The sequence below is a fragment of the Microcaecilia unicolor genome, chromosome 5, assembly GCF_901765095.1.
Source record: "Microcaecilia unicolor chromosome 5, aMicUni1.1, whole genome shotgun sequence".
Taxonomy (NCBI): domain Eukaryota; kingdom Metazoa; phylum Chordata; class Amphibia; order Gymnophiona; family Siphonopidae; genus Microcaecilia; species Microcaecilia unicolor.
Window position 1 is genome coordinate 346,300,722 of NC_044035.1, and position 22,489 is coordinate 346,323,210.

General features: G+C 46.3%; 1 protein-coding gene across 2 annotated transcripts in view; it reads right to left on the minus strand.

The window, feature by feature from the left end:
• The window catches only part of LOC115469913 (MTOR-associated protein MEAK7-like), a 44,276-nt gene that overhangs the window by 8,438 nt on the left and 13,349 nt on the right, over positions 1-22,489 (minus strand). For both annotated transcript variants that reach the window (XM_030202689.1, XM_030202691.1), the window contains 4 exons: positions 18,837-19,070; positions 18,113-18,257; positions 16,383-16,823; positions 12,349-12,467 (listed from right to left, as the gene is read on the minus strand). In XM_030202689.1, the coding sequence (XP_030058549.1) occupies positions 12,349-12,467; positions 16,383-16,823; positions 18,113-18,257; positions 18,837-19,070 (939 nt within the window). The remainder of the gene's footprint in view (positions 1-12,348; positions 12,468-16,382; positions 16,824-18,112; positions 18,258-18,836; positions 19,071-22,489) is intronic.

Genomic DNA, 22,489 nt, shown 5'->3' on the forward strand with positions numbered 1-22,489 from the left:
CTTTTAAGGCACTGCCTACCAGCTTTTGATTTTATAGATGGGCCACTCATAGGCAGTCCGTTATTTCTAATAAAGCGAATGCTACATACCTGTAGAAGGTATTCTCCGAGGACAGCAGGCTGATTGTTCTCACTGATGGGTGACGTCCACGGCAGCCCCTCCAATCGGAATCTTCACTAGCAAAGTCCTTTGCTAGTCCTCGCGCGCTCGCGCGCACCGCGCATGCGCGGCCGTCTTCCCGCCCGAAACCGGCTCGAGCCGGCCAGTCTCATATGTAGCAAAAGAGATACAAGGGAAGACACAACTCCAAAGGGGAGGCGGGCGGGTTTGTGAGAACAATCAGCCTGCTGTCCTCGGAGAATACCTTCTACAGGTATGTAGCATTCACTTTCTCCGAGGACAAGCAGGCTGCTTGTTCTCACTGATGGGGTATCCCTAGCCCCCAGGCTCACTCAAAACAACAACCATGGTCAATTGGGCCTCGCAACGGCGAGGACATAACTGAGATTGACCTAAAAAATTTACCAACTAACTGAGAGTGCAGCCTGGAACAGAACAAACAGGGCCCTCGGGGGGTGGAGTTGGATCCTAAAGCCCAAACAGGTTCTGAAGAACTGACTGCCCGAACCGACTGTCGCGTCGGGAATCCTGCTGCAGGCAGTAATGAGATGTGAATGTGTGGACAGATGACCACGTCGCAGCTTTGCAAATTTCTTCAATGGAGGCTGACTTCAAGTGGGCTACCGACGCAGCCATGGCTCTAACATTATGAGCCGTGACATGACCCTCAAGAGCCAGCCCCGCCTGGGCGTAAGTGAAGGAAATGCAATCTGCTAGCCAATTGGATATGGTGCGTTTCCCCACAGCCACTCCCCTCCTATTGGGATCAAAAGAAACAAACAATTGGGCGGACTGTCTGTTGGGCTGTGTCCGCTCCAGATAGAAGGCCAATGCTCTCTTGCAGTCCAATGTGTGCAGCTGACGTTCAGCAGGGCAGGAATGAGGACGGGGAAAGAATGTTGGCAAGACAATTGACTGGTTCAGATGGAACTCCGACACGACCTTTGGCAAGAACTTAGGGTGAGTGCGGAGGACTACTCTGTTATGATGAAATTTGGTGTAAGGGGCCTGGGCTACCAGGGCCTGAAGCTCACTGACTCTACGAGCTGAAGTAACTGCCACCAAGAAAATGACCTTCCAGGTCAAGTACTTCAGATGGCAGGAGTTCAGTGGCTCAAAAGGAGGTTTCATCAGCTGGGTGAGAACGACATTGAGATCCCATGACACTGTAGGAGGCTTGACAGGGGGCTTTGACAAAAGCAAACCTCTCATGAAGCGAACAACTAAAGGCTGTCCCGAGATCGGCTTACCTTCCACATGGTAATGGTATGCACTGATTGCACTAAGGTGAACCCTTACAGAGTTGGTCTTGAGACCAGACTCAGACAAGTGCAGAAGGTATTCAAGCAGGGTCTGTGTAGGACAAGAGCGAGGATCTAGGGCCTTGCTGTCACACCAGACGGCAAACCTCCTCCATAGAAAGAAGTAACTCCTCTTAGTGGAATCTTTCCTGGAAGCAAGCAAGATGCGGGAGACACCCTCTGACAGACCCAAAGAGGCAAAGTCTACGCTCTCAACATCCAGGCCGTGAGAGCCAGGGACCGGAGGCTGGGATGCAGAAGAGCCCCTTCGTCCTGCGTGATGAGGGTCGGAAAACACTCCAATCTCCACGGTTCTTCGGAGGATAACTCCAGAAGAAGAGGGAACCAGATCTGACGCGGCCAAAAAGGAGCAATCAGAATCATGGTGCCTCGGTCTTGCTTGAGTTTCAACAAAGTCTTCCCCACCAGAGGAATGGGAGGATAAGCATACAGCAGACCCTCCCCCCAATCCAGGAGGAAGGCATCCGATGCCAGTCTGCCGTGGGCCTGAAGCCTGGAACAGAACTGAGGGACCTTGTGGTTGGCTCGAGATGCGAAGAGATCCACCAAGGGGGTGCCCCACGCTTGGAAGATCTGGCGCACCACTCGGGAGTTGAGCGACCACTCGTGAGGTTGCATAATCCTGCTCAGTCTGTCGGCCAGACTGTTGTTTACGCCTGCCAGGTATGTGGCTTGGAGCACCATGCCGTGACGGCGAGCCCAGAGCCACATGCTGACGGCTTCCTGACACAGGGGGCGAGATCCGGTGCCCCCCTGCTTGTTGACATAGTACATGGCAACCTGGTTGTCTGTCTGAATTTGGATAATTTGGTGGGACAGCCGATCTCTGAAAGCCTTCAGAGCGTTCCAGATCGCTCGCAACTCCAGAAGATTGATCTGTAGATCGCGTTCCTGGAGGGACCAGCTTCCTTGGGTGTGAAGCCCATCGACATGAGCTCCCCATCCCAGGAGAGACGCATCCGTGGTCAGCACTTTTTGTGGCTGAGGAATTTGGAAAGGACGTCCCAGAGTCAAATTGGACCAAATCGTCCACCAGTACAGGGATTCGAGAAAACTCGTGGACAGGTGGATCACGTCTTCTAGATCCCCAGCAGCCTGAAACCACTGGGAAGCTAGGGTCCATTGAGCAGATCTCATGTGAAGGCGGGCCATGGGAGTCACATGAACTGTGGAGGCCATGTGGCCCAGCAATCTCAACATCTGCCGAGCTGTGATCTGCTGGGACGCTTGCACCCGCGAGACGAGGGACAACAAGTTGTTGGCTCTCGCCTCCGGGAGATAGGCGCGAGCCGTCCGAGAATCCAGCAGAGCCCCTATGAATCTGCGCCGGGAGAAGATGGGACTTTGGGTAATTTATCACAAACCCCAGTAGCTCCAGGAGGCGAATAGTCATCTGCATGGACTGCAGGGCTCCTGCCTCGGACGTGTTCTTCACCAGCCAATCGTCGAGATATGGGAACACGTGCACCCCCAGCCTGCGAAGTGCTGCTGCTACTACAGCCAAGCACTTTGTGAACACCCTGGGCGCAGAGGCGAGCCCAAAGGGTAGCACACAGTACTGGAAGTGACGTGTGCCCAGCTGAAATCGCAGATACTGTCTGTGAGCTGGCAGTATCGGGATGTGTGTGTAGGCATCCTTCAAGTCCAGAGAGCATAGCCAATCGTTTTCCTGAATCATGGGAAGTAGGGTGCCCAGGGAAAGCATCCTGAACTTTTCTTTGACCAGAAATTTGTTCAGGGCCCTTAGGTCTAGGATGGGACGCATCCCCCCTGTTTTCTTTTCCACAAGGAAGTACCTGGAATAGAATCCCAGCCCTTCTTGCCCGGATGGCACGGGCTCGACCGCATTGGCGCTGAGAAGGGCGGAGAGTTCCTCTGCAAGTACCTGCTTGTGCTGGAAGCTGTAAGACTGAGCTCCCGGTGGACAATTTGGAGGTTTTGAGGCCAAATTGAGGGTGTATCCTTGCCGGACTATTTGGAGAACCCACTGATCGGAGGTTATGAGAGGCCACCTTTGGTGAAAAGCTTTCAACCTCCCTCCGACTGGTAGGTCGCCCGGCACTGACACTTGGATGTCGGCTATGCTCTGCTGGAGCCAGTCAAAAGCTCGTCCCTTGCTTTTGCTGGGGAGCCGAGGGGCCTTGCTGAGTCGCACGCTGCTGACGAGAGCGAGCGCGCTGGGGCTTAGCCTGGGCCGCAGGCTGTCGAGAAGGAGGATTGTACCTACGCTTGCCAGAAGAGTAGGGAACAGTCTTCCTTCCCCCGAAAAATCGTCTACCTGTAGAGGTAGAAGCTGAAGGCTGCCGGCGGGAGAATTTGTCGAATGCGGTGTCCCGCTGGTGGAGCTGCTCTACCACCTGTTCGACTTTCTCTCCAAAAATGTTATCCGCACGGCAAGGCAAGTCCGCAATCCGCTGCTGGATTCTATTCTCCAGGTCGGAGGCATGCAGCCATGAGAGCCTGCGCATCACCACACCTTGAGCAGCGGCCCTGGACGCAACATCAAAGGTGTCATACACCCCTCTGGCCAGGAATTTTCTGCACGCCTTCAGCTGCCTGACCACCTCCTGAAAAGGCTTGGCTTGCTCAGGGGGGAGAGCATCAACCAAGCCCGCCAACTGCCGCACATTGTTCCGCATGTGTATGCTCGTGTAGAGCTGGTAAGACTGAATTTTGGCCACGAGCATAGAAGAATGGTAGGCCTTCCTCCCAAAGGAGTCTAAGGTTCTAGAGTCCTTGCCCGGGGGCGCCGAAGCATGCTCCCTAGAACTCTTAGCCTTCTTTAGGGCCAGATCCACAACTCCAGAATCATGAGGCAACTGGGTGCGCATCAGATCTGGGTCCCCATGGATCCGGTACTGGGACTCGATCTTCTTGGGGATGTGGGGATTAGTTAAGGGTTTTGTCCAGTTCGCAAGCAATGTCTTTTTTAGGACAAGATGCAAGGGAACAGTGGACGCTTCCTTAGGTGGAGAAGGATAGTCCAGGAGCTCAAACATTTCAGCCCTGGGCTCGTCCTCCACAACCACCGGGAAGGGGATGGCCGTAGACATCTCCCGGACAAAGGAAGCGAAAGACAGACTCTCAGGAGGAGAAAGCTGTCTTTCAGGAGAGGGAGTGGGATCGGAAGGAAGACCCTAAGACTCCTCGTCAGAGAAATATCTGGGATCTTCTTCCTCTTCCCACGAGGCCTCACCCTCGGTGTCAGACACACAGAACGGCCCGGAGGCTCTCGTTCAGAGCGGCTGCAGAGAAAGGCATGGAAGTCGATGCAGGCGTCGACGTCAGAACCTGTTCCGGGCGTGGAGGCTGTTCCGGGCTGTCCAGAGTGGAGCGCATCGACACCTCCTGAACAGAGGGTGAGCGGTCTTCTCGGTGCCGATGCCTGCTGGGTGCCGACTCCCTCGGCGACCCAGAGCTCTCGGTACCGACACGGGAAGGGGACCGGTGACGATGCTTCTTCGATTTCTTGGAACGAAGCATGTCACCGGAGCTTCCCGGTACCGACGAGGAGGACGTAGAATCCAGCCGTCGCTTCCTCGGGGCCGAGGCCGAAGGAGGTCGGTCTCGGGGGGGCTGTACCGCAGGAGCCCTCAGGGTAGGGGGAGACCCACCCGAAGGCTCACCGCCACCAGCAGGGGAATGGACAGCCCTCACCTGCACTCCCGACGATGCACCACCGTCCAACGACATCAGCAGACGAGGTCCCAGTACCACCGACGTCGATGCAGCTATCCGATGTCTCGGCGCCGATGCAGAGGGCCGATGCACTCGATGCACTGGCAGCCGAGGATGAAGCTCTGGACGCTGAAGACGTCGATGCACTCGATACCCCCGGTGCCGATGCCGACGAAGAGCCCGAGAACAAAACGTTCCACTGGGCCAATCTCGCTACCTGAGTCCGCCTTTGCAAAAGGGAACACAGACTACAGGCCTGAGGGCGGTGCTCTGCCCCCAGACACTGAAGACACGACGCGTGCCTGTCAGTGAGCGAGATTACCCGGGCGCACTGGGTGCACTTCTTGAAGCCGCTGGAAGGCTTCGATGTCATGGGCGGAAAAATCACGCCGGCGAAATCAAAATCCGAAATGGCGAAATGAGCACCAAAACTTTGAGGGAGAAAAATCTCGACCGAGGCCGAAAAGAGGCCTACCCCGACAACGAAAGAAAACTTACCGGGGCAAAATCTGAAAATACGGGAAGGGGCAAACGAAACCCGAGGGGGCTTCCGGAACACTTCCCAAACAGTTTTAAAGGATTTTCCGAAGAAAAAACACGTCGAAAAAAGGACGCGCGAGGTCGACTTTCCGGGGCTCGACACGGCGAAAACACGACCGTACCGAGTGCGGACGAAAGAAGACTGGCCGGCTCGAGCCGGTTTCGGGCGGGAAGACGGCCGCGCATGCGCGGTGCGCGCGAGGACTAGCAAAGGACTTTGCTAGTGAAGATTCCGATTGGAGGGGCTGCCGTGGACGTCACCCATCAGTGAGAACAAGCAGCCTGCTTGTCCTCGGAGAATCATCTTTTGCTATTGTTTTGGGTAAACCAGTGTGGTGGCAATCTCTGCCTGTCTTCAACCCATATAATGTGCTAAATAGCTTCGTACAGTCTACTGTTCTCAAGCTAACCTCCTTGCCCCCTTACCAATCTTTTTTCCTTCCTCCCTACACCCACCCTTTTTACAGCCCCCTCTCTCCCACCCACATACACGACTGCATCCACCTCCCCTCCAGCCCTGGGTGCCATCCCTGCACATACCTCAAGGCACCCTGGTGGTCTAGTGGCTTCTTTGGGGCAGGAAAGATCCCCACCTCTTTCCTGCCTGCTGCTGCCGCCGCTTGTTTAAAATGGCTGCAAACACTTCAAGCAGTGACCTCTCAAGATTTCTGCTGAAGTCTCGGTAGCCATTTTAAACAAGTGGCGGCAGCGGGTAGGAAATAGTGGGGATCTTTACTGCCTCGAAGAAACCACTAGACCACCAGGTTGCCTTGAGATATGTGCAGGGAGGGCACCCTGCAGCTCAGGGGAGGGAATGAAAAGCTCCTCAGCTTGCCGTACATTTCTGCAGGAACCCCGCAGTACCTGGATCCATATCTGCGGGATCACCTCAGACCTCGGTCCATCCTTGCAGAGTCCCTGCAGACCTGGAGGGGATTCCCGTGGGATTCCCGCTATCCCCATTCCTGCGCAGCTCTCTAGTCAAGATAGTGCCAAAAGAGTAATAGAAAATATTCAGCGGCACTATTCAATATCCCTCTCGCTGACACTTTTCTGATTAGCAGCACCTGCTAACTGGATCAGTGCCTTTGAATATTGATCCCATAATGTTTTACCAAAATGTCATCTAAGCCATGTTCCTGTTCTGATGGAGCAGGGCAACAGGAAAGTGATTGCAGACATGCGATGAGAGCCACATCAAACTTTGCTGACGACACAAAGTTATTCAAAGTTGTTAAATCGCAAGAGGATTGTGAAAAATTACAAGAGGACCTTATGAGACTAGGCATCCAAGTGGCAGATGTTTAATGTGAGCAAGTGCAAAGTGATGATTGTGGGAAAGAAGAACCCGACCTATAGTTACGTAATGCAAGGTTTCACATTAGGAGTCACCGACAAGGAAAGGATCTAGGCATCATTGTTGATGATACGTTGAAACCCTTTGCTCAGTGTGCGGAGGCGGTTAAGAAAGCAAATAGAATGTTTGGTATTATTAGGAAAGGAATGGAAAACAAAAACTGAGGATGTTATAATGCTTTCATATTGCTCCATGGTGCAACTGAACCTCGAATATTGTGCAATTATGGTCAATGCATCTCAAAAAAGATATAGTGGAATTAGAAAAGGTACAGAGAAGGGCAATGAAAATGATAAAAGGGATGGGACGACTTCCCTATGAGGAAAGGCTAAAAGTGGCTAGGGCTCTTCAGCTTGGAGAAAAGATGGCTGAGGGGAGATATGATAGGAGGTCTATAAAATAATGAGTGGAGTGGAACAGGTAGATGTGAATAACTTGTTTACTCTTTTCAAAAATACAAGGACTAGGGAGCATGCAATGAAGCTACAAAGTAGTAAATTTAAAATGAATTGGAGAAAATATTTCTTCACTCAACGTGCAATTAAACTCTGGAAATCAATGCCAGAGAACGTAGTAAAAGCAGGTAGCTTAGCGGGGTTTAAAAAATGCTTGGATAGTTCCTAAAAGTCCATAAGCCATTATTAAAATTGATGGGGAAAAATCCACTGTTTATTTCTAGGATAAGCATCATAAAATGTACTGTTTTGGGATCTTGCCAGGTACTTGTAACCTGGATTGGCCACCGTTGAAAACAGGATGCTGGGCTTGATGGACCTTCGGTCTGTCCCAGTATGGCAATACTTTATAAACAAGGTCTCAGACTCAGAAAAATTGATCAGTGTGATTGAGAATGGATATTATGTCCAAAATCAGAGGCTCAGGACTTTTTCTTTTTTTTATAATTAAATTGTTCCTGAGATCTTTCCCAACAAAATATGCAAATTTCTCATACCAAAAAACATCAACTGTGCCAAGCATGAGTCTGAGGGTTTGATCATAAGTTTTGCAGAGTCCAGCTTCTCCATGAGTAAAATGACTTGGTATGAAAAGATGGCTGCTCAATCTTCAACAGGATAGAGATAAGGGAAGAGCTGAAATACTCTATTCTAAAAGCAAAAAGAGTCAGATTCAATGCACTTTTAGACCAGCTTCAAAAGAAAGTTGCAGAAGACCTTGATACATTCCAGCACGGGTGTCCAACTTGTGACTCATAGACCAAATGTGGCTCTCTTGAGAATTTTAATAAAAGAAGTGTTTTACCTAATTAGCAAATATGATTTCTGAAGCATCACAGACTCTCAATCTCAGAAGAGATTCACACATTTTTGATAAGTATAAATCATGCTATAAAAGGCTGAAATATTTGTGCTGCCAGCACGCAAATGGATTTCTGATCACACGGCTAAGTGTTGAAAAGACTTGGATGCCTCTGCAGTACAGAAAAGCTTTTGAGTTTTCTGACCCAAGAGGGAAGGGAAGGGAAGGAAAAGAAATGCAGTGTGTGTTGGTGGGGGGGTGGGGGGGAATACCTGAACTGCACAAGAGAGACCAACATATTTAAGGTGACTAAAGATATTGTACAGCACAGAATAACTTTGGACAATTGAAAAACTAAGAAAATAGCAAAAAAATCTGTCTTTCCTACAGACCAGATTTAAAATACCCATGAAGTTCTCACAGTTGCTGATAAATGGGAGTGAAAAGTACAAGGAGCCTTCGAGAAGGACACCAAAAAAGCACGAGTACAAGTGAATTGCGATTTTGTTGGTGTTCCTTAATGTTTTGGGGTCATCTTTGACTCTTCTCTCTCCTTCTCTGCTCATATCCAGCAGATTGCCAAGACCTGTCGTTTCTTTCTTTACAACATCCGTAAAATCCGCCCCTTTCTTTCCGAGCACTCTACCAAAACCCTCATCCACACCCTTGTCACCTCTCGTTTAGACTACTACAATCTGCTTCTTGCTGGCCTCCCACTTAGTCACCTCTCCCCTCTCCAGTCGGTTCAAAACTCTGCTGCCCGTCTCATCTTCTGCCAGGGTCGCTTTACTCATACTACCCATCTCCTCAAGACCCTTCACTGGCTCCCTATCCGTTTTCGCATCCTGTTCAAACTTCTTCTACTAACCTATAAATGTACTCACTCTGCTGCTCCCCGGTATCTCTCCACACTCGTCCCTTCCCTACACCCCTTCCCGTGCACTCCGCTCCATGGATAAATCCTTCTTATCTGTTCCCTTCTCCACTACTGCCAACTCCAGACTTCGCGCCTTCTGTCTCGCTGCACCCTACGCCTGGAATAAACTTCCTGAGCCCCTACGTCTTGCCCCATCCTTGGCCACCTTTAAATCTAGACTGAAAGCCCACCTCTTTAACATTGCTTTTGACTCGTAACCACTCGCCTCCACCTACCCTCCTCTCTTCCTTCCCTCCTCTCTTCCTTCCCGTTCACATTAATTGATTTGATTACTTTATTTTTTGTCTATTAGATTGTAAGCTCTTTGAGCAGGGACTGTCTTTCTTCTATGTTTGTGCAGCGCTGCGTACGCCTTGTAGCGCTATAGAAATGCTAAATAGTAGTAGTAGTAGTTTTGAGACTATTGTCACAGACACAGGGTTTTTTTTGTTTTTTTTTTTTACTCATTTGACACATTAGAATACCATCCATTCTGACAGACCCCTTATGCAGGTGGTTTTGCCACAACATGGACCATGTTGTGTCTTTTCAATAACATTTTGAGTTCATGCCCCCATTCTCGAAGGCCCCTTGTGCTTTTCTTTTCATTCCTGTGCAGTGGTGTAGCTACGTGGGGCCACGGGCCCAAATTTCCTCTGGACCCCTGGTTTTGCTGGTGGGGGTCCCCAACCCCCGCCAGCTGAAGCCTAGTCCAGTGCCGGTCTCCAGCACCGCCACATTGCCTGCCCTGCTCTCTCTTCCCCCTCACATCCTACACGCTCCTTTTAGTGAAATTGAGCGTGCTCAGTTTCACTATAAGGAGCATGCAAGGATGTGAGGGGGAAGAAAGAGCAGGGCAGGAGACCGCCACCGGAGAAGGCTTCAGTTGGCGGGGGTTGTGGACCCCCACCAACCAAGGTATTTGCTACAGCAGTGGGTGGGAGCGGTGGCGGGGCGGCAGACCAAAATGTGCCCCCTCCCACCGCAAGGTCTGGCTAAGCCCCTGCTCCTGTGTGAGTGGATTCCCTCTCCTGTGTTTCTATAGATAAATGGGAAGCAGGGAAGCAGATGCAGATAATAACAACTCTTAAAATTTTCAGAATCTCCATAAATCACATCCTTTGAGTTTGGAAAGGGATTAAGAAATTTAATTCTAAGTGTTTAATAATTTTATCACCCTTGAAAGATCAAGGAGTTGAAAGTAGCATAACCTCAGGCTTTATGGATCAAAAATCTTGACTGTCCTTGGGCATCCAGCTGCTCTTCCCATTCCGTACCCTCACTCATATCAGCTAAGAGGACACAGCTGATGTGAAAAAAGCAAATGCAACAGGGTAGGGCAACTGCCTACAGACGCTTGTCTCCTCTGCCCACTAGTAAATCCTCCCTTGTATACCTTATTAAAAAAAAAAAAAAAAAAAAAACCACCACCAATAAAGGTGTAATACAGGAACTTTTGAGAGCATAAAAAAATCCTATTTTCTCCAGGACAAAATATGGCTCCTAGTGCTCTGATCTCAGTAAGCAATCACAAATAGCAATGACTGGGAAAAATCATAAGGATTTTCTCATGAGATATCGCAAATTAAAATATGAAGTGAGGAGCCTCATTAGCTAGCTGTGCATTTGAGTCACACAGAGGGGCATTTTCAATATGACGTCCAAGTCCGACTTTAGACATTTTGCAAAAACGTCCAAAATCTGAATAACAACTTCATTTTCCAAAAAGAAAAACATCTATCATTTGTTTTAGAAAATACTGATTCTAACAAGGTTTTGTGCTTTGAACATTTTGGGTTTTTTTTGTCCATTTTCAAAACAAAAATGTTCAAGTGAAAATGTATAAAATCAAGCCATTGGGGTGTAGGAGGGGCCAGCGGTTTTAGTAGACTGTTCTCCCAAACATCCCAGGAGATAAATGAGGAACCCTAGTGGACTTCAAAAACATGCTCCCAGGTACACATCTCACCGTTGCTCCCTTATCTTGTCTGCTGAGCCCCTCAAAACCCACTGTCCACAGCTGTACACAATAGCCCTTATGGGTAAAGGGGCACCTATATGTGGGTACAGTGGGTTTCTGGTGAGTTTTGGAGAGCTCACAGTTTCCACCACAAATGTGACAGGTAGAAGGAGATAGGAATCAGACTCCCCACTCTATGGTGCACAGCATTGATCACTACACTACTCCAGGAACATGCGTAATGAACATGAGAATGCAACTCTGGAACGCATTACCACACTACTTGAAAGCGACCTATGAACTGGCCAACTTCCGCAAACTACTAAAGACTCATCTCTTTGAAAAGGTATACCACAAAGATCAAAACATGTAAAATCTCCAAATACACCCAGGAACGTCGTAACACGTCTAATGTCTTACAATGTCCCTGCTATACCACTATCCTGTATTGCTAATGTCTGATAATGTCTTCTGTAATACCACTATCCTGTATTGCTAATGTCTGATAATGTCTTCTGTAATACCACTATCTTGTACTGCATGACCATATAACACAAAATCCTTCTGTAAAACCAAATGTATATCCTCTTCTTATTTCCACTATTCATGATATATTGTAAGCCACATTGAGTCTGCAAAGAGGTGGGAAAACGTGGGATACAAATGCAATAAATAAATCTAATAGACCTGGCTCTAACATCTGAAGCTGTCATAGAGGTTGGTAAATCATATTTGTATTCACATTTGTGGGGGATGGTAGGGGGTCAGTGACCACGGAGGGGGGGGGGGTGTTTTGGGGAGATCACCCCCCCCCCCCCCCCCCGAGTCCCTCTAGTGGTCATTTAGGGCACCCTTTTGTGCCTTATTCATTATAAAAACATGTGTAGCTCAAAACGTCTAGCCCTGAACGGTTTTGTTTTGTTTCATTATGGCTGAAAAACGTTCAGGGTTAGGAATGCCCAGATCCCGCCTTTAACACGACCCTGACATGCCCCCTTGTGATTTGAATGCACTTCTGATGTACTTCATAGAAAAACGTCTAAAAATTGGTTTTGAAAATACCAATTTGGACATTTTTTGTGAGAAAAACGTCCAAACGCAGATTTATGCCACTTTTTGGACGTTTTTCTCTTTTGAAAATGAGCTCCACAGACTACTAACCTAATGAAACAGACATTAAATCTTTTAGGGTACTCACTAGTCCATTTGGCATGGTTTGCTGGCCGTGATTCAGGTACATGTAGTGGTCATTGTATCCTGTATATGTATAAACTTCCAGACGGGGGAAAACGGAAAACAAGAAGCACCTGTTGTCTCCTGGAAATTACCACACAAGATCATCAAGACCAAGACAGAAATTGGAACTTCACTCAAAAACAGAAAAAAAAAAAAAAAGATCCCACACATACAGACCAGCTCTCATTGGTTACATTTTCTCCAAAGCAATATTTATTGAAAGACCCAATGCGGCTCGTGTTTCGGCAAAGTTGCCTGTTTCAGGAGTCATTTTACAAACACTGTCTTTTCTTTCGGGTAGCATTCGTGATGATTATCGCAGGTTTAAATGGTTTTTCTATTATCTCTAAATACTCAAAAATCAAAAAATATATACTGTAGAGCAAAAAAACCATCAGAAACCTATCATAAATTAATTTACTCTGAGATTGGCTTTAACCCAGACCATAATATATAGTATATCATAAATTCTAAACAAAAAGAAACCTCAACAGCCTAGGCTGCCTACAGAGATGGTCTCCCCCAATTTCTATATCTCTACCACTGGAGTGACATTTGACTTAGGAAGCAGACAGACTGTGAAATCTATAGGACCCCTAAAGCAATCAATTTTGACAAAGCACAGGCTGTGTCGTAATCTGGTCAAAAATGACTTCAAGGTTATTGTATAGATGGTACTATATCCCCAACAACACATCAGTCGTATATATAAAACTGGGAATGACTTGTGCTGGAGAAAGCATGGGGAACGAGGAACCTTCTACCAGTATCAGGCGAGTTCCCACCCGGACAGTTCCCACCCAATTCCCCCTGGGACAATTCCCACTTAAGGGGACAATTCCCACCAAGGACTCCCCCCCCCCCCCCCCCTGACATTTCCCATCCTCCCTAGCCTGTAGCTTCTTTCTTGTATCGGGTCCCATAAGTCCTGGTGGAGCTTTTTTTTTTTACGGCATCTGAAATAAAGAGGTTAGAGCAGCATATGGATGTACACAGAGGACGTATAATAATGGAATAACTTTTCATAGGTAGAGTAGTAATTTGTTATAAATCATAATCAGACTGTCATTTTGAGGGGCTGAATTAGGTTGAAACCTAGTTTGGAGGGGTGTAGGGGGAGCATTGCTCCCCCCCCCCCCCCCCCCGCATGAACGGCACTTTGTATTTATCTATTTATATATTTACTTATTTATGGCATTTAGATCCCAGATTAAACATGAATTAGGTTGAAACCTAGTTTGGGGGGGGTGTGAGGGGGCATTGCCCCCCCCCCCTCACATGAACTGCATGTCTGGAAGGGGGAAGGGGTGTGTAAAATATAATGTTGTTGGGGGGGGGTGAAGGTATACTGACCCCCCCAAACGATGTGGAAGAGAAAAGGGAGGGAGATTGTTTGTCCTACTGTTTTTTTTTGGGGGGGGGGGGGTTATGAGTGGGAATTGTCCTCCCTGGTGTGGTGGGAATTGGTTCAGTGGGAATTGTCCAGATGCAAATTGGTGGGTGGGAACTGACCTAGAACCCTCTTCTACCATATATGGTGGATATGCCCCAAAGTATGGGCCTTCTAGCAGGAACTGCTGGATAAGCTGCAGCAAATCACATTTTCTTACCTGCTAAATATTGCCTACTACATTTTAAGATACCATGTGTACAGAATGAAATTCAAAAACTAGCCAATCATTTGTTTACAGCTGGTAAATTGGCACTAGCAGCTAATTGGAAACAAGAAAACACACCCTGCCTGAACACAGTTTTGAGAAAACTTTGTCATTAAGCAAATCAAGTTAACATGGGCGAATAAGCCCAGATTTATAAAATATGGGATTAATATACATCCTGGAGAGAGAGCCAAAGACAGCTACATAAAGTAGATTTATGAGCAACTGGCAACTTAATGATGGACCTTCTGAACATGGAGAAATACTTTGCATTTAGGGGAAGGGGAGAATAGGGAGGGATGGAGATATTGTGATATCACAATGGATGTATATCGCGATCAATTCAGTAAGATGTCTTTTGTGTCGCCTTGATAATTTTCAATATGTTTGAAGCTCTGGTCTCTGCCAAATGGTACAGGGCTGTTCATTTTTTTTTTTTTTTTTTTACTTATTATTGCACTTTAAACAATAAAAGGAAAAAAAATGCACCTTTTGGATCTTTCAATAAATTGCTTCCTCATTAAAGAGACCTTCAAAATTATTTCATCTGCCTTCCCGTTAGTGGCCGACTACATTTCTGTGTTGGTGTAGTCTCTCTGCTTTCACCATTTACGTTTTCCCCAAGATAATGGGACCTCTTGCAAAAAGTATAATTATTAAAATGTTATTTGACACCCCCCTGTGGTGCTAATCTCAAAGAATGTTAATCTCATTAGTTGCAATGTATTGTCTAACTGAATTTCAGTGCTGTTAAATGTGAATATTTTTGATCCTGTTTCTTGGTAGTCCTATTAGGTTTTAATTTGCTATTCTCAAGTTTACCTCATTTAGAGGCCCTTTTACTAAGCTGCGTAGGCACTTATGCATGCCCAATGCGCATCAATTTTGAGTTACCGCCCGGCTCCGCATGGCCCTTGCGGTAATTTAATTTTTGATGTGCACCCGCTACGTGCGCTGGAAAATATTTTTTTCTGGCACAAGGGTGGTAGTCGGCATTTTACATGCGTAGACCATTACCGTGTGAGACCTTACCGCTGGATCAATGGCTCAGACCCAAAATGGACATGCAGCAATTTTCATTTTGCCGCACGTCCATTTTGAGCAAAAATTTTAAAAAGGCATTTTTTACAGGTGCGCTGAAAAATGATTATGCGCATGCCCAAAACACGGGTCTACACTACCACAGGCCATTTTTCAGCACACCTTTGTAAAAGGACCCCTTATTGTATTTATGTTTAAATTTGGTCATTGTTACTATTGTTATGCTGTTAACAAAAATTGTAAGTTTTATGTTAGGCTGTACCTGCTGCACACCGCCTTGGGTGAATCTCTTCATAAGGGTGGTTAAAAAAAATCCCAATAAATAAATCTCCAAACCAAAAAAAAAAAAAACTCTTAATACTTGTGCATTGAAAAGTTTCAAACACATTATCTAACATTTATTTTATTCGCACTGATTTAGCTACTTGATTAGTTTAGCTCACCTTGTCAGGATTTTAACAAATGAACCTTGGCACAGTCCCAGACACTTTCTGTACAGTCAGAGTAACACATGACTCAAAAAGTCCATGGTATGAAAAATATAGGGGGGGGGGGGGGGGGGTCTTGTATGCCACACTATGCACAGAAGCAAAAGCAGCCTTTCATTGTGGTTCTATTCTGAAATACGAAAGCATCACAGGTGGAAGACAGAAAGGCTCCATACAGAATAAGACCTTTAAAAAGGAGCTTCCCAGACTCTGTATCCACCACAAAACAGGCAAGATGCCTATGAGATGCCTGGTCACCAGCTGGAGAGGGGACAGGAGCAAAGAGGGAGAGATGCTGAACTATTTTTGTGGGCACGGGGAAAAGAGAAGGTAAAATGCTGGTCTATGTACGGCTGTGGCTTGGGGGTGGGGGGGGGGTAGAAGGTAAAGTGCTGGACCATGTGTGGGAAGTGTTCTGATAATTTTAGCACTATGTAAGTGTGCTTTGAGACGAAAAAGGTTGAGCTTAGTGCATGGTGCAGCCAGTAGATATGTTAAATGACACATTTACTCTATGCCCAAAAGATTAAAGCTCATAAAAATAATATTAAACTCATAAAAATACACATAAAGAAACCTATCTTTTAAAATATTATTTTGTAACCTAATAGTCTAAGCAAAGGGGTTTGATAAATTTGTTTGTTTTTGGAGGGAGTTTGCAGAAGTAAATCTACTGAAATAAAACAGCACCACCTTCTGGATTTAAGAAACCCATTCAATACTCAGCTAATGTGAGGATAAGCCAAAGGTTCTGCAATATCATTAAGTCTATGGTAATACTCGATTGTAAGGCAAAAGTAAAAACTTACCCTGAAACTGAGGTTTAACATCCCAGGTTTGTGATGCAAATCCACCAAAAATGAATCCTTCAGAGTCTTTTAAAACCAACAGGCAGGGGCCTTGGTTCACAATCTGCCCACACAGCCTGGAAAAGCTTTCGCCATGAACCTGAGAGGAGAAGATTAGCCGCCACTGATGCTGCAGCTCGGTGGGAAGGTGCGAGTTGATGTACATGACAGACGGGAAATCCAAGAGGCTAATGAATGCCGTCCGTTTCGTGCCTTTGCACTTTGGGACTAAGTTTTCTACCTCTGTCTGATTCTCTATATGGGACTGAAGGACTGAGAGGCTATGTGTAACAATAACACTGAGAAACGTTGAGATCAGCGGCGTTTTGAAGATCCAGTTCTCAATGGCGTTTCTTTCCCAAGTGGAATGTATGGGCTGCGATCCTGTAAGCTCCTGTCGGTCTAAAACATCAGAACCAGTAATGCAACACTGCCCATAGTATCACTGAAAACTTAGGGGCCCTTTTACTAAGCCGCGAAGGCGCCTACGTGCACCCAATGCACGTCAATTTGGAGTTACCACCCAGCTACCATGTGGCCCTTGCAGTAACTTCAATTTAATGCGTGTCCACTACACGCACTGCGTGCTGGAAAATGTTCTTTTCTGGCGCGTGGCAGAAACCGGGTGGTAATCGTCATTCTACTGCGTAGACGATTACCGCATGGTTAACGTGTGAGACCTTACCACTAAGTCAATGGCTGGCGGTAAAGTCTCAGAGCCAAAATGGATGAGTGCCAATTTTTATTTTGCCACACATCCAATTTCAGCAAAACTTTTTAAAAAGGCCTTTTTTACAGGCATGCTGAAAATGGATCTGCGCGCACCCAAAACACGAGCCTACACTAGCACCACCCATTTTTCCGCACACCTTAGTAAACGGACCCATTAGAGGTATTGACACAGTTAAAGTATATTCTCTCCACAAATCAATTACTTGTGCTCAGTCTGGGAGGAAATTCTACATATGGCACATTAAAAATCGACGCCATAAAACCACATGGTTAGTGCAATTCTATAAACCGCCTAAAGTTAGGCAAAGTTTATAGAATATGCTCATGTGCCATTCCTACGCTTAAAATTTAGGCGCACCAATTTAAGTCACCGAAAACCAGGCCTAAATACCTGCGCCTAAGTTAAGCGCAGATCAGGTGTATTCTATAATAGTGCGCATAGTTTTTTGAAATGCCCACAACCCGCCCATGGCTGCGCCCTCTTTTTGACTGTGCACATTAGAATTTACGTGTACCGCTTTCTTAGAATACGTTTAGAAAGTTGTGCGTGTAAATTCTAATTAAAAACAATTAGAGCCGCTAATTGGTTAAGTACCAATTATCAGCACTGATTAGCTTGATGATCAATTAAGCTGTGTGCGCAATTTGGCCACGCGGCCAAATTAGCGTACATAACTTAAGGCGCCATTTAAAGAATTTAGGGGTTTGTGCTTTCTGATGGTTAGACCTGAATTGAATGAAATTACACCTCAGTAGGTAATGAAAGAAGCATGCACATCGTTGCTGCCCAATTTCCACAGCTGCATCTCTGCACGCATAAAATCACAGTACATACGCTTGCAAATGAGATCTTATGCCACCTATGAAAACTAAGGTTTCAGTTGGGAGAGGTCTGGCAGTAATATACTTCAGTTGTAAGCAACAGCAGTCCCACCACCTGTCCGTACACAATTGCTTACCTGGAGATCTCAGTTCTAACAGCAACTGTGCAGCCAAGACCTTTCCCCCAGCAACATAGTCCTGAGTGTTTTCAAGGTTCCAGCCTTTCATAAGCTTCTTGTGTTTTAGGAGGTACACCACAGACATGATCAAATCCTCAGTAAACTAGATAAGATGAGAGCTGTGTCACCGTCTCTCTGGATTTGTGATATCAGTACATATCAGCAATTCCAGGGATATTTTGCATTTAACACTGGTTAGTATCTAAGAAAATCAGTGCCCTATACCAATATTAGCTCTCGATACACCACATTTAGACTGCTGTATTAAAGCAGTTCAGGCAAACTGATCACCCTGGGCCAGGGAAAGTTAACAGCAAGTAAATAACTTTTAAGGATTGACTGAAATCTTTCATAGGAAACTTTGGAACCAATATCCAGTGGGAGCAAGGTACAGAAAATGGGGGGGGGGGGGGGGGGCAGTGAAGAAGGCAAACTACAATAAGGGTCAAGAATGAATGAATTTGCAGGTTTCTTACACTCGGTTCATACAACTGCTCACGTCGCCAATTGGGTTTTTTGCAGCAACACTGACTACCAGAGCTGCATTTTAAGATCACAGTGCCCTTGACCTATCTATTACACATTTTTACTTTGCTGTTAAACTGGATTTGATAATAGCTTTTAGGACAACAAATATTAAAGCAAAGGTCAAAAGACAGCGAATTAGCAATCCCTGCTTTACCTCCTGGACTTGTCTTTCTTTCACAATCTCACTGCCATCACCCAAAATCATTCTGGAGACAATATAACTTTTTTCTTCCGCTGTTCCTCGTAGCAACTCTGAAAGAAACACTGTGAACTGTTCCTTGGAGATCTGTTCACTCAGACCAGATGCCTTTGCACTCACACGGATGCTTCTCATTCCATCGTACAGTCTGACTGTCATAGACTCTGGAAAGCCTTTGAAAACAAAGGCCTATCAAAAAAAAAAAAAAGTGATTTAATTACCAAAAACAGGGCAAACTACAGGTATAAAACTATTCATTTCTGCTTGTTACAATTTTGTTTTGAAACAAAATCAGCAACTTCTTTTTAAATCAGTGTTTTGAAATTGAAAAAAAAAGAGAGAGTAAAGGTCTACAGGATACAAGAACACATTGTATCAGACTGTTGTATATAAAAAGTTTGCGAGCACACACTGATGTACTGTGTTTATAAAAAAAAAAAAAAAAACTACTAATAAGAAAAAGAAAATATCTGGGACATAGGCGCCCGTATAAGAGGCTTGGGGAGAGCCCAGCTGTGACCTTCGCGGCAGCCCCGCCTGCCTCCCTCTCCAAACGTACCCCCAGACTCCCGACGACGAAATCTTCTGCTGCCGCCGCTTCTATTGAGCAGCGCAGCAGCAGCCAGGAACAACACCTACGCTCATCCGCTGCCGGAGCCAGCACAACATAAGAAGAAAAAGAAGTGCGGGGCCGCAGCAGCGTTCAGACATGCGCTGTCGGCTCTGCCGGTCTCTGCTCCGTGACGTCAATTTCCCGTTCCAGGGGCAGAGGACTGGCAGAGCCGACAGCGCATGTCTGAACGCTGCTGTGGCCCCGCGCTTCTTTTTCTTCTTCTGTCAGCGCTGCTGTAAAGAGGCCCGGGCCGGAGGGAGAGAAGAGAACGTGTGGAAACGGTAGGAGGAGAGAGAAGGAGAGCAAGGGACATGAACAAGAGCAGTGGACAGCCAGAGAGCGATAGGGAAAGAAAGAGGGGACATGGAAAAAAGCAGGGGAGAGCCAGAAAGAGATGGGGACAGAAAGAGGGGCCATGGAAAAGAGCAGCGGAGAGCCAGGGACATGGAAAAAAGCAGGGGAGAGAAAGAGGGGACATGGGCAGGAGAGAGAGAGAAGCTGCTGGGGAGAAACTGGGGGAGACCCTAGCTGTCAGACTGAGAAATGCTGGCTGGATGAAAGGAGGGAGAAAGAGGAAAAATGCTGGAAGGAGGGGGCAGAATGAGGGAAGACGCTGGTAGGGAGGGAAAGAGGAAAAACACTGGAAGGATGGGGTGAGAGAGTACATGCTGAATGGAAAAGGGTCAAGAGAGAACTGTCTAGAAGGAAGGGGAGTTAGAGGAAGACAATGGAAGAGGATAATGGGTGGAAGGATGGAGAGAGAAAGAGGGATGACACTGGATGGAATGGTAGGAGAGAAAGAGGGAAGGTGCTGGACATGGATGGAGGGGAGGGAAGTATATGCACATGGATGGAGAGGAGTGAGGAGAAATGCTGGACATGGATGGAGGGAAAACTGTTCAATTTAAGAGCTGGATCGGGATACTGAAGGATAGGGACAGGGCTACAGATGGTAGACAGGACGCATAAGGACACAGGAGGATGGTGGACATGGTGAGAGAAAAAATATCAAATGGAAAGAAGACACTGCATAAAACAGAAGACACTGGGACCAAAGCAAATAGAAAAACCAAATGATCAGACAACAAAGGTAGAAAAAAGTATTTTATTCAGAATTTATTAACTGGAATATGTCAGCTTTTGGAAATGTGCATCTGTGATATTTTGCATGTAAGTTTCAATTTTTCTAGTATTACTGCATGCTGAGTCTGACTTCTTGAGGTAACTTTCCAGTTCAGTATTTTGCCTTCATATCTGTTGTGTCATGTGTTTTTCATGCGTGATCAAGGTGCAGTATCCTGCTAGCGTGTAGCATTTGCAGCCCTTTTTGTCTTGTTTTTTTTACGAGGTAGTGTATTGGTGTTTTAGAGCCTGGTATAATTACAGTTCTGCCTTTCCACGCATAAGGTTGTGCTCGTCCTGTCCTTGGAATTAGTGCTGTTATGGTTTGGTAAGGTTATGAGTGTGTTTTTGCACAAGTTTGTGTATAGTGTTTTGCAGTGGCTTTCTGAGGTGGCACCAAATCATCAGAAAGGGTTTTAGAGCCTAAATCATGAAACACTACCTCTTGAAGGATCTACATATAGCCGTTCATAAAAGGAGCTCATTGTGAACACTTTCCACCCTAAAAGGGTGTTTTGTGGCTCTACATGAGAATTGTGATATTATGATCCCTTGTTTCATATTGTTGACGGTCTGCATTTTCCGTATGGGTGGTATATTGGTGTATTAGGTCTGCCCAGTGTAATATTTATGGTACAGTAAGGTTCTGAGTGTGTTTTTGCACAAATTTGTGCATAGTGTTTTGCAGTTGAGCAATTGTGGTTAGTACATGCTTTGAGCAACCACTTTATTCTTTGACATATGATACATATTTAATATCTAAATTTAATAAAAGGTATTGTGACTTATTTTTACTTATTTTTTTCTGTGTTGTCAGACAATTATGGATGTAAGCCCCGCCCCTGGCCCCACCCCTAACCCCGCCCCATTTAGCCTCCCCAAACAGTTGGGCCACCGACCGCCTATGGTTATACATAAAGGAGGCAATTCTGTAAGTTGTCCCTCTGTTTAGGCATCTCAAGTGCTGCAGGGTGAGAGCCAGTCATAGTCGTGGCAGGGGAGGGAATGTAAAGGCAGAAAATGACCAAAGGAATGTAAAGGATAAGAGGCACTGGAAGAAAAGTGCCTGAAGAGTGAAGGGATCAGAGATAGGATTGGCCTAACCATTATACAAGACTAGGTGTTTGACAAGGGCTGCAGCTTTGAGATGGGCAGCAAAAAGCAGCTACTGTTAAAGATTAGTGATAGCCTTGACAGCTACATAAACTCAAACCAACCATTAGCCTCTACTTTTATGCATATGGAAGATTGGAAATTCCTAACACACCACTTATTCAGGTAAATGGTGTAAGAACATAAGAATAGCCATATTGGGTCAGACCAATGGTCCATCTAGCCCAGTATCCTGCTTCCAACAATGGCCAATCCAGGTCACAAGTACCTGGCAGAAACCCAAATAGTAGCAACATTCCATGTAGAAACCCAAAGAATAGCAAGATTCTGGAATCCTAAAGAGTGACAAGATTCCATGCAGAATCTCAAAGAGTAGCAACATTCCATGCTACCAATCCCGGGGCAAGCAGCGGCTTCCCAATGTCTATCTCAATAGCAGACTATGGACATTTTCTTCAGGAACTTGTCCAAACCCGGAGGAGTGGCCTAGTGGTTAGGGTGGTGGACTCTGGTCCTGGGGAACTGAGGAACTGAGTTGGATTCCCACTTCAGGCACAGGCAGCTCCTTGTGACTCTAGGCAAGTCACTTAACCCTCCATTGCCCCATGTAAGCCGCATTGAGCCTGCCATGAGTGGGAAAGCGCAGGGTACAAATGTAACTAAAATAAAATAAAGTCACCACATTCTCCAGCAACAAGTTCCACAGCTTAACTATTCACTGAGTGAAATATTTCCCCTTATTAGTTTTAAAAGTATTTCC